We start from the raw sequence: 12,447 nt of genomic DNA, 5'->3' as shown, positions 1-12,447 counted from the left end.
ACCTCCAGTTTAAAGGCTAATATCTCCCTTCAGCCCTATAAAATTCTCTTCTGGTCACACTAGTTTCACGTTTTCTATAACTTCTGAGCTGGGGATATAGCTCAGCAGTAGAATATTTGCCCAGCATGGAAAAGGCCCAGGCACCACCAGAAAACAAACAACAAAAAATATCCACACACACAGAACTTCAACTACTGTACCAGCTTTCTTCTCCTTCTCCTTCTTTTTCCATTATCAAATCCTCAGGATATTGTACCTCCTTATCCCCCGCACCTCATACCAGGAATCAAACTCAAGACTTGGTGCTTGCCGGGCAGGCGTAGGGCCACTGAGCTATGTCCCTGGCCTACCTTCTTATCTTTCTGTTTTACATTTTAGGAGATTTTCTTAGTATTTGTTCCAACTCATGTATGAAATTTTCATTTCAGTGATTTAATTCCTTATAGCTAGTTTTCTGATCCTTTTTCATAGCGGTTTGCTATTTTATGGATACAGTATTGTCACAAATCTCTTAATGATGTTAGTTAGAATGTAAATTCTCCTTTCACCTGGATTATTTCCACTTAATCTAGGTTTAGTTTTGCTCACTGTGTCCAGTTCTTCATGGGTCAGATATTCCTCAAGTGAGAGATAATCCTTGGCTGATGTTTTGTACCTAAGAATGAAGTACAATGAAGGCTGACTGAAAGCCTTGTATGCAAAAATGAGACTTGCAGGCAGGCGTGGTGGTGCATGCCTGTAATCCTACCATTTAGGAGGCTGAAGCGAAGGATTGCTGTGCGTTTGAGGTCAGCCTGGGCTACATAGTGAGCTCAAGGCAAGCCTACACTACAAAGCAAGACTCTGTCTCAAAAAAGAAAAAAGAAAAATGAAAATGAGACTTGCCACGTGACAGACTTTGCTTTGTGATGAGTAGGTGCACAGTCAGCTGCTGCAAGGGAACACTGTACCATCACCATCTCATGCTCGTGTAGAAGCCAGAGTCGGAAAAGGGTTTCGGGGACAAGGGGCTAAAAATAAATATCCATGTGTGTGTAACCTGGCTTTCTCTTCAGGATGAGGAGAAGTTGACCGTTCCAGATAGCTAAGTTGGCTGCTGTTTTCTGTCTCATTACTCACATCTCTCCACTTGTTGCCTGCATTCTCCAGAGTCAAGCACTTCTTCAGGCTTCTTCAGCACAGGGCAGCTATCTCTTTGTCTGCAGCACCCTTCCTGTCCATGAGACTACAGCTTTCGCTACTGTTCATTAGTCTTTGTAGTTTCAACAGCTTTGGTGTTCTAGAATTGAATTCTACTGTCCATCAATTGCCTTCTTTCTTTATTGTTGGATTGTAGCAGGTGAATTCCTGTGTCATTTTCGTGGACTTTTTGGAGACAGAAAATATTTCAGTACAGTGCTATGTCAACCACCCCTAGAGTCCTGGGTAGTATAATTGAATCTTTATAGCTTAGCCTTTTAAGTCAACATTAATTTGTATGTAAATTAATACAGGATTGGAAAATAATTTTTCCTTTCCTGAGGTCTATATAACAAATTGCTATATTGCTAGATTGTGCATGATTCTAGTTTGTCTGTATGTGTGGTTGATGTGATTTTGTTTAAAACTATGTGTATGCCAAAACAAAAAACAGAAAGCCAGTATAAGTAATTTATTCAAGTCCCTGTTCAAAATCATTTTCCATAACAGATGTAAGTGCCTAGCCTCCCCCAGTAAGCCCAATCAATTTGAAAGCTGTCCAGCCCTCCTTTTCTTTTAGACCCTGGAGGTATAATTGTCATCTTTCTTGCTATCTATTCACCATTCCATTTTGTGGAAGTTGATAAAGAGCAAAAACACCTTTCTATAATTATCCTTCAGGATCATTGTAACAGTATTTCATAATGCACAAGTATTTGGAGCTATTTTATACAGCAGAAGTTAAATTTGCAGAAACCATAGCTAGAGAAAAGTTTAGCTTTTAGCTTAATTTTCATTGATTTTTAGAAATTAATTTGACCTTTTTTTTTCCTCTATAGTTGAACATTCTCAGATTCCTAAAAGTTCCAAACCACAATTGAAAGGTGAACTAAAGATAAACAAAGAATTGCAGAGAAATAGAGGTAGCTCTTTCTTACTATTTTCTAAGCATTTTAGTTTGTTTATAACTAGAAGACATACCTGAAAGATCCTAAGTAATTACCAACTATGTCACTTCTAAGCAACATAGTTATTATAACTCTACTCTAAAATTTTGTTTAAACTAAAAAGAAATACCTCTTAAATTATAAGACAGTATATTTACGGTATTTTACTTTAGAGCCCCAGTCCTGTGATAGCTACTTCTTAAGCCGCTGCAAAACTCCTTTCTTTATAAATTACCAAAGATGCAATATTTTACTTTTTTCAAACTTTCTGAAGAATTAATTCTTTAAACTTTAAAAACATCTCAGAGCCATACCCTCACCAACTGTGGCTCCTTTGATTCCAAATCTTTGAATCAGGTTTTTGCCTTATATTGAAAGCTGTTTCTACTAATTGGCCTTCTCTGTAGCTGAGCCATACAACTTACTTTCCTATTTTGATAGAAACCTAAAAAAATATCAGATTGGAGTTACTGGTAGAGCCATGGTTTGGAGAATCCTGGAATGTATGCTCTAATGGTGCATTCATTGGAAAAGAGAGTTTCGTCTATGATTTTCCGTACAGAATGAGAGTTGTTTACTAGTATTTTTCCTTTTTGTCATTAAGAACCTCTTTATCTCATAACATGTTGGGCTTTAAAGTTGTTTTTTTTTTTGTTTTTTTTTGGAAAGAGGTATTTGAAATGAATGGCTTTTTTTCTTTTTTACCTCATATCTATATTAAAATTTCTCTAGCTGCCTTCAAGATTTTTTTCTCTATCTTTGGTTTTGAGCAGTTTGACTATGATATGTGTAGTTGTTTTAATACTATTTGGAGATCTCTGGACTTCTTGGACCTGTGATTTGGTGTGTTTCGTTAATTTTGGAAAAATTTTGGCCATTATTGCCTCACATATTTTTCTGCCTTGTTTTTGTCTTCTCTACTACATCATGCTGTTTAAAAAATGTTACGCCAAAGCTCATGAATTTATTCTTTTCCATTATTTTCTTTGTATTTAATTTGTGCAATTTCTATCGTCAAGTTCATTGATCTTTGTCTGTTCATTGTGCTGATAAGCCTGTTGAAGAAATTCTTTATCTCTGATCCTATATTGTTTCCAGTATTTGACTCATTGGTAATTTCTACCTGCTCAATTTATCCATCTATTTTTGCATCTTGTCCATCTTCTAAGTTAGATCCTTTAGCGTATTAATTATTGTTATTTTTAGCTTTCCTGTCAGATAGCTCCAGCATCTGAGTTATCCCTGAATATGTTTCTGTTCTTTATCTCTCTGGGGTTTCTCTTGCTTTTATGTATCTCTCCTAATTCTTTTTATTGAATGTCAAGCATTGTGTGAAAATGAACTGAAATAAATAATATTTACACCCAAAAATGGGGACACTTGTTTTTCTATCAAATTGTTAGTATAAGAAGTTGAATCAATTTAGTCAGGAGCTGGATTTGGATTTTGTCATTTCCTTCAGTGTACAGTCTTCAGATACCACCAGCTAAGTGGCTGCTATTACTGTGCTTCTGAGGATGCACAAGATATTTATTTTAACTTCGGTCATTTTCATCTGAACTTTTCTGTGCGGGATGAGTCCCCATTTAATTCACAATCTAATATGGTCAAAAGGCTTTACATAATCTGATACAGAGCCAGTTAGTAACTCATTTTGGATTTTATAGGTCACATAGTTTCTGTCATAACTAGTCTACTCTGCTGTTGAAACATGAAAACAACCAACCATAGACAAGTGAACAAATGAAGAGGGCTGTATTTCAGTAAAACTTTATTTATAAAACAGCCCAGTTTGGCCTGTGAGCCATAATTTTAGTGACTGCTTATTCAGTTTTGTTCCAGCCCTCTTCCTCTGCCTCAGTTTCTCCTACCATTGTCATGTAAGCAGCTTTTTTGTTCATTGACTTCTCCAGTCACTTGCGAAATACCTGACACTTGGTAGGTTCTGTATCAGACAATTCTTACTAGAGAAACAGATTTAATGCAAGATATATAAATATATAAGAATTTATAAGATTAGCTTACAGTGGTAACCCGCAGAGTCGGGTGTGGAAGAGTGCAAAAGGTCTGTGGGTGCACTAGAGATCCAAAGGATCCAGTTGAAGGCCTGGAGCTCACTCTAGTGAGTCCATATTAGGAGGCCAAAGGTCTCTGACAAAAGCTGAAGAGTCTATGCTAGGAGATGATGTCCAAGGTAAAAAGTGAAGACTGGAGAGCCTCGGAAGAAACAGAAGTGAGTCTTCCCTCTTCATATCCCTTTTATTCCATTCAGGCAGCAAGCCTGTTGGTTGCTGTCACTCATACCCAGGGTGGTTCTTCTGTCTTCAGTAAATCCCTTCAGCCACACCCAGAGCTATGCTGATCCAATTTAATTGGGTGTTTCTTACTCAAATTGACACAGTCAATTAACAGGCTTCCAGCTTATTAAAAGAATTGGTGAGTGAATTATATTTGGAATGTGTTTCTTATAAACAGCATGTAGCTAAATATTTTTAAATATTTGAGGGTCTTTTGTGTCATTGAATACACTTAATTATATTGTATTTATTGTGGTTACTAATACATTTGGGATTATTCCTATTGGGTTGTTTTGTTTAGTTTTCTATTTCTTCTTTTCTTCCTTTTGCCCTCTAGGTTAATCATATTGTCTTTAATTCTTTTTATTCTGTCTTCTAATATGGGATGAGATGTGAATTAGACAGCACTTAGTAGGTTAATTAACTAGACTAAAATCTTCAGAAAAGTAATAGGCCAAAAATACTGTTTACCAGAAAGTGAATATAAACCCTAAAATTTTTTTTAAAGTAAAGTCGATAACATTTGCTTAATTGATTAAAACAAATTCCAAGTTAAAACTTTTGAAATTGTAAATGTTTAAACTTACAGTATTTTCTTTTAATGTAGCTTTGGGATTCTTGGCAAATTCTTAACACAGAAATACTCATTTATTTTCTTTTCCCAAGTTTGCTTAAAGATTAATTGACTAAAGTGGGTGGGTTCTCACCTTTACCAATATGTATTGCAGCTCTATTGGTACACCAGAAGGCCAGAATGGAACGACTTCAAAGAGAACTTGAGATTCAAAAGAAAAAGCTGGATAAACTAAAATCTGAGGTCAATGAAATGGAAAATAATCTAACTCGAAGGCGCCTGAAAAGATCAAATTCCATATCCCAAATACCTTCAGTAAGTCTTGTGTAACTGTTGTGACCTCTGTGCTTCAATATGAGAATAGGCTGTCTGCCATAGTGTAAAAAGATTGATCTAGTTTCTGTAAATACTTAATTTATACTTGTTTTTCTGACCTTATCTTCTCCTGCCAAACTCTTCTTTCTTAACTAATGACATGAAAATTCAATGCAAATCTTTCTTACATGGAATTATTTTTCAGCTTGAAGAAATGCAGCAGTTAAGAAGTTGTAATAGACAACTCCAGATTGACATTGACTGCTTAACCAAAGAAATTGATCTTTTTCAAGCCCGAGGTAAAGTTCAGTGCATACTCAGCTGAAATTAATTGAATTGATCTGCCAATTCCTGTGGTGGCTGAGAACAGACTTATAATCATAATCCTACTGTCACAGGATTTTTGGCTTTGGAACCAAATCGTACTAAAGAACTATTGGTCCACCCCTCTCCCCCCGCCCCCAAAATTATGTACTTGGTTCAAGCATAACTTAACATATTGACATATTTTATATATCCTTCATGTCCATTTTAATCATGTGTAAAGAGATGACAATGATTAGTGTGTCCAGCTGCATAGTCAGGTATATTGCTTTTATGTGTGTAGAACTTGTTACACGGTGTTTACTGATATAAGTATATTCATATAACTTTCCCTTTTTTCCTTTTACATCTCAAGAACTATGGCCCCATATCTCAGTGGCACTGTTTTAATTCATAAAATAGAGAAGAAAACAGAAGTATGGTTATTCTTTGGCCAGTGATAAGTTTTTTATACATAAGCTCTTAATAACAGGCAATAATTTCTTATTGTAGTAAAAAATGTTTGTAGTTTAATTCAGTTCCATAGAAAACTAAAAAGAATTTTTATTATCTAAACATAATTCTGAAGTTGGGGAAATGTTAGAAATATGTAAAGTAGGAAAGACAGAAAAAGGAAGGAAATGAATAAAAGACGAAGTCCTAAATCACACTTTTGAGTGTGTTCCAGCATCTACTGAAGTGAATTTTATTTAAATTTCTTTTAAAATGTTGGTAGCTATTTATCTTGAAGCATTCACAGAAAAATGCCACAGTTTAAACTTTGAAGAGAAAAGAAAGTTACTGCTTGTCTAGAAACTGTAGTCCTTAAACTTGTTCCTCCTAAATCATTATATCACACTAGCACAAAGCTTTTATACTTCCTTGGGTCTAGGCTATATAGTTGCTTAAGTCCCTGTTTGATAATTTCATATTAATTTTTAAATTGTTAAATTTTAAGTTAATTTGTTACACAGAAGAGGAATCTACTTCTAATTCTTTCTTACCAGCATTAATTTGACTTTTTCCCAATTTACCATTTACTTCTGTTTATGAATGCTATATTATACCTATATTTTGAAATATGTTTTTGAGATCTTACCTATAATTTGAGATTAGAGATGAAATTGAAGAGCATTTCTTCTGTTTATACTGAAGTATTTTTAGAACGAAATGCTTACTTTTTTTAAAAAGTATTTTTGAGCTATAAACATTGATATATTTACTTTTTATATATTTCAGGACCACATTTTAATCCCAGCGCTATTCATAACTTTTATGACAATATTGGATTTGTAGGTCCTGTGCCACCAAAACCCAAAGGTTAGTGTACCCATTAAGTATGAAAACTGTTACATTTTTACAAGCAAGATCTTAAAAAATTTTTATATTTAGCAACCTTCCACTCTAGAAGTGCTTCAAACTTTGGCATTCTTAGATGGATTCATATGAAAGATGTTTATTTTAATTTACATGCTGGGGATTTGGGCGGATACAAAGGTATAATGTATTCATCTTTTTTAAAGTAAAATGTGTGACCTTGGGAATTACTGTGTACTCCCAAAATAGCTAGTCTTGGTTTAAAAAAAGAAATCAAGGGCAAAAATTTGTTACTCTTTAAAATTTTAGCCAAGCGATACGGAAGATTCTTTAGAGAAGTTTATTTTTTCATGGATATACTGTTTTAACTTATATATAACTCCTAAGTATTCAAAATACCCTGAATTCCAAATGAATGGTTTTCAAAAAGTATTACCTGTTAACATTCTGTGTCATTGATACTCTCAGAATATATGCATTCAAGATTAAAACATGTCAAAATATGTCTGTTTTGAGCAAGGCATTAAAATATGTATAGAAATGGAATCAAGTGCTTCAATCTCACTAGTGAAGGTAAATACAGAGGTGCAGGTTAATATACCACTGTAACCAAGGTATGTAATTTACTTTTAACTTTAATATGAGAGTTAAATTATAAAAAATTTGTTAATGGATATATAATCAAAGTGTAGTAGAGTGGGGATGGTGAAAGTGTAAGCAATTAAAGTTTAGTTGTTATCAACCTAAATAGGATATAAGTAAAAGATGCGTGAGCCTTAAGCTAACCACACACACACAAAATTGCATTCATTCTCTGGTGTGAGAAACTGAAAGTGGAAATAAGGACTGAAATGTATAATGTTTGTTGTGAAATTGAAACAAAGTGTTCAAAATGGGAAGGGGGGAACAAGGGAGAAGGGAGGAAGAAAGGGACGAGAAAAGAAGTGAAAATAGAAGGAAAAAATGGCAAAGCTTTTGTATGTAGGGAGTGGAGAGGGTTTGAGGGGGGATGGGATAAAATAAAATAAAAATACAAATAAGGGAAACTGATCTTAAAAAACAGAAGATGAACCTGTTAATAGTGAGAAGCAGGACACAGGTTTGCCTCTTACAATGGCTAAGAGGAAAAGAAGAGCAAGAAAATTGCCAAGTATACTGGAAACAACAAAATGGTAATGTCTTCACTTAATTATATTTGCTTTAAAATTAAATGGATTAAACTCACCAATCAAAAGGCATAGAGTATGCTATCCAAATGAGACTTTTTGGGAGAGGGTTGGATTTGGGGTTTTTTAAGATAAGGTCAGTTGAACTCACTAGGTAGTCAAGGCCGACCTTGAACTCACAGTGATCCACCTGCCTCAGCCTCCTGAGTGCTGGGATTACAGGCATGCACCACCACACCTGGTTTAAATGAGACTCATTTTAAAAGACATACATAGGCTGAAAGTTGAAAGGATGAAAAAGATATTTCATGTAAATTGTAACTAAAATCATGATGAATGGCTATAATTATATAGGACAGAATAGATTTTTAAGTCTAAGCGTATGTCTAATAAAAAGATCAAAAGGAAGACATAAATATACACAGAACTGTCTACCCAACCGCAAAGGAATGCATGTTCTTCTTCAGTACACATGGAACATTTACTAGAACAGATCATATGTATGTTCACAAAAAACAACTCTTAACAAATTTAAGGTGATGGAAATCATTCCAAATATCTTTTTTGACTGTAGTGAAATGCAGTAGAAATCAGAATAACAAGAAAACCAGAAAAATGCACGAAAACTAGACATCATACTTCCTGGGCATGGTGGTGCACGCCTGTAATCCCAGCACACTGGAGTCTGAGGTAGGAGGATGGCTGTGAGTTCGAGGCCAGCCTGGGCTACATAGTGAGTTGAGGGCCAACCTGAGCTACAAAGGGAGACCCTGCCTCAAAAAATAAAAAATAAATAATTAAATAAACATACCTTTGAATATCCATTGGGTGTTTGAGTAAATGATAAATTTTTAAAATACCTTAAAAAAAATGCTGAAATCTATGAAATGCAACAAAAGCAATACAAAAAGGTAAGTTTATGGAAACACCTGTATTAAAAAAAGAAATGTCTCAACTTTATACCTTAAGAAATTAGAATAATCAAACTAAGCCCAAAATTAGTAGAAGAAAGAACATAATAAAGATTGGAGTTGGGCTGGGGATTTAGCTCAGTGGTTTCGCCGCCTGCTGCACAAGCACAAGGACCCAAGTTCAATCCCCGGTACCAAAAAAAAAAAAAAAAGGATTGGAGCAAAAGTTAATCAAATGGATAATTTCAAAATAGAGAAACCTACAAAACTGAGTTTGTTTCTTTGAAAAGATAGAATAGACAAACCCTTTGCTAGATAGATTAATAAAAATCAGAGAGAAAATTCACATAAAATCAGAACTGAAAGAGAAGAAACGACAGTAGATGCCTCAAAAATAAAGGAACCAAAAGGAATAGGAACAGTCATATGCCAAAAAAACGGAATAACCTAGAAGAAATGGATAAATTCCTAGAAATATACAACCTATGAAGACTGAATCAAGAAGGAATAGAAAACCAAAATGTATCAATAACAAATAAGGAGATTGAATCAGTAATCAGAAGTGTCCCAACAAAGAAAAACCTAGGACCACATGGCTTCATGAGTGAATCCTGCCAAACATAACCAAAAATAACTAACTCAGTTCTTATTGCTTTCCAAAAAATAGAAGAGGAAACACTTCCAAACTCATTCTGTAGGGCCAGGATCACCTTGCAACCAAAACCAGACAAAGATAATACAAGTAAAGAAAACTATAGGCCAATATGCATAGGTAAGTAAGTTATCATTAAAATACTAACAAACCAAATTGAGTAGCACACTAAAAGGATCATACGCCATGAACAAGTGGGATTTATCCCAAGGAGGCAAGAATGGTTCAGTAGTGTAGATTGATCAATACGATAGAACTCGTAGGGAAAAAACGTGAATATCTCAATAGGTGCATAAAAACATTTTGACAAAGTTCAGCATCCATTCATGATTAAAACTCTTGACAAAATAGGAATAGGTGAAACTAATGTTAACATAATAAAGGCTATATCAAAACCACATAGATAGCATTATAATCAATGGGAGAAAACTAAAAACTATCCCTTTAAAATCTGGTGCAACAGTTTGTAATAGCTGTTGTGAGACTTGGAAAACAGCCCAATTGCCTATCAGCTGGAGACCTGATAAAGAAAATATAGGGTGTTTTTTTTTATACAATGGAGTACTACTCAGCCATAATGAATGAGAAATTGGAGACATTTATAGCTAAATGGAGGCACTTTGAGGCCACACTCTTAAGTGAAAATAATAGGACAGATATGTGTAAATACCGAATAGTTTCTCTAGTGTGAGAAACTGAAAGTGTAAATAAGGGTCAAAACGTATAATAGATAATGTGAAATAGGAAGAAAAGGTCCAAAGGGGAAGAGGAAGTGGGAGGGGTTGGGAAAGGAAAGAAGGGAATGGAATTAATATGAGAAAAGGAAAAAAATGGAAACAGTCTTTGTAAATAGGGGTGAAAGGGTTGAAGGGAGAGCAGGGGAATGACAAAATAAATAAGAACCAAGATGTATTACGTAAAGGTACAAATTTCCAATGATGGATGTCATTATGTTGTATACCTAAAATATACCAATAAAATTAATTAAAAAATTAAAAACTAAAAAAAATCTGGTGCAAAAATCTGGCCAGGGAACACTCAGCACTACATGCCCAGCTTTTTTTGTAATTATTATTTTTAGTCAGATTCTCACTAAGTTGCTGAGACTCCTTGAACTTATGTTCTTCCTGCCTCAACCTCCTGAGTAGTCACACTTCTTTTCAAAGTAGTGTATAAAGACCAGCCGGGTGGGGTAATGCACACCTATAATCCCAGCACTCAGAAGGCTGAGCCAGGAGGATCACCGAGAGTTTGAGCCCAGCCTAGGTGACATAAGTGAATTCAGGGCCATCCTGAACTGCATAGCAATATGACCCTGTCTCAAAAAAAAAAAAAAATCAATATATGTAGTGTGACATCCTAGCCAGAGCAATTAGACAAGAAAAGAGAAACAAGACATTCAAATCAGAAAAGAAATAAAATGCTGTTTATAGAAGACACAGTTGTATAGTAGACTCTACTTTGTAATTTTGCTTTGCTTGATATTAGTTATCTGAAAATTTTAAAAAGAAAATTCCAGAAATAAGCTGTAAGTTTTAAATAACTTTTTTACAGTATAAGTATTGTTTTATTGTTGTTAATCTCCTATAGTGACTAGTATATAAATTAAATTTTATCGTAGATATGTATATAAAGAAAAAACTTTATTTATATATATATATATATGGTTCAGTACAGTCTGTGGTTTCTATAGGAGTCTTGCAGTAATTCCCTCATCAATAAAGGAAAACTGCTATTCATATAGAAAACCCTAAAGACTCAAAGAAAAGGAAAAAACTTAAACTTAGTAAAGTTACAGGATACAAATCAGTATACAGAACCAATTGTTTCTATATGTAGTGAGCTAAACAAAAAGGAAATCAAGACCAAGATAAATGTTCCACTTACAATAGCAACAAAAAGAATAAAATACTTAGGAGTAAACTGAACCAAAGAAGTAAAAGACTTGTGCAGCAAAAAATTATAAAACATTGATAAAAGAAATTAACAAAGATTAATGAGAAGACTTCTGTGTTCATGGACTGAAGGAATCGATAATATTCAAATGTCTATATTACTCACAGTGATTTACAGAGCCTACACAATCACTATCAAAATCTCAGTGGCATTCTTTATAAAAATAGAAAAAAAATGCTAAAATTCAAATGAAACCATGAAAGACCCCAATTAACCAAAGCAATCTTGAGTAAGAACCAAGCTGGAGACATCACACCTCCCTTATTTCAAAATACTTTACAAAGCCACAGTAACTTAAAACAATACAGTACCAGCATAAAGACAGACATGGAGTAGAGAGCCCAGAAATAAATGCATGCATGTATGGTCAACTTATAATTAGCAAGGGTACCAAAACCACAATGGGAAAATGACAGTTTTTTAAATAAATAATATTGGAAAAATTGTATATCTACATGGATACAAGTGAAATAGGATCCTTATTACCTCATGCTGCCATATATAAAAATCATCCCAAAAAGGATTAAAGACTTAAAATGCGAAAGCATAAAACTAGAAGAAAACATCAGATAAAAAGCTCCTGGACAATGCTTTTTTTTTTTTTTTTTTTTTTGGATCTGGCAAGAAAAGCAATGACAGACAGCTGGGATTATATCTGACCAAAATGCTCTGCACAACAAAAGAAACATTCGACAGTTGAAAGGATACCTCCTGTTCTTTCTATTCTATCCTTGTAGATGTGGTTTTAAAAAATGAAACAAGAAATAAAGTATAATAAAGTTTTTACACTGATTTACTTCGGTGTCTGTTGTTAATATGTAGTTAAGTAA

General features: G+C 34.2%; 1 protein-coding gene across 2 annotated transcripts in view; it reads left to right on the top strand.

Annotated features, from left to right (window-relative positions):
* The window catches only part of Tab2 (TGF-beta activated kinase 1 (MAP3K7) binding protein 2), an 84,053-nt gene that overhangs the window by 66,980 nt on the left and 4,626 nt on the right, over positions 1-12,447 (top strand). For both annotated transcript variants that reach the window (XM_087193466.1, XM_087193465.1), the window contains 3 exons: positions 5,152-5,312; positions 5,518-5,611; positions 6,855-6,935. In XM_087193466.1, the coding sequence (XP_087049592.1) occupies positions 5,152-5,312; positions 5,518-5,611; positions 6,855-6,935 (336 nt within the window). The remainder of the gene's footprint in view (positions 1-5,151; positions 5,313-5,517; positions 5,612-6,854; positions 6,936-12,447) is intronic.

The sequence above is a fragment of the Heterocephalus glaber genome, unplaced genomic scaffold (assembly GCF_053883595.1).
Source record: "Heterocephalus glaber isolate CG9 unplaced genomic scaffold, H.glaber_assembly_v1.0 deba00001593, whole genome shotgun sequence".
In the NCBI taxonomy this organism is placed as follows: domain Eukaryota; kingdom Metazoa; phylum Chordata; class Mammalia; order Rodentia; family Bathyergidae; genus Heterocephalus; species Heterocephalus glaber.
This window is presented reverse-complemented; position numbering and strand designations above follow the sequence as displayed.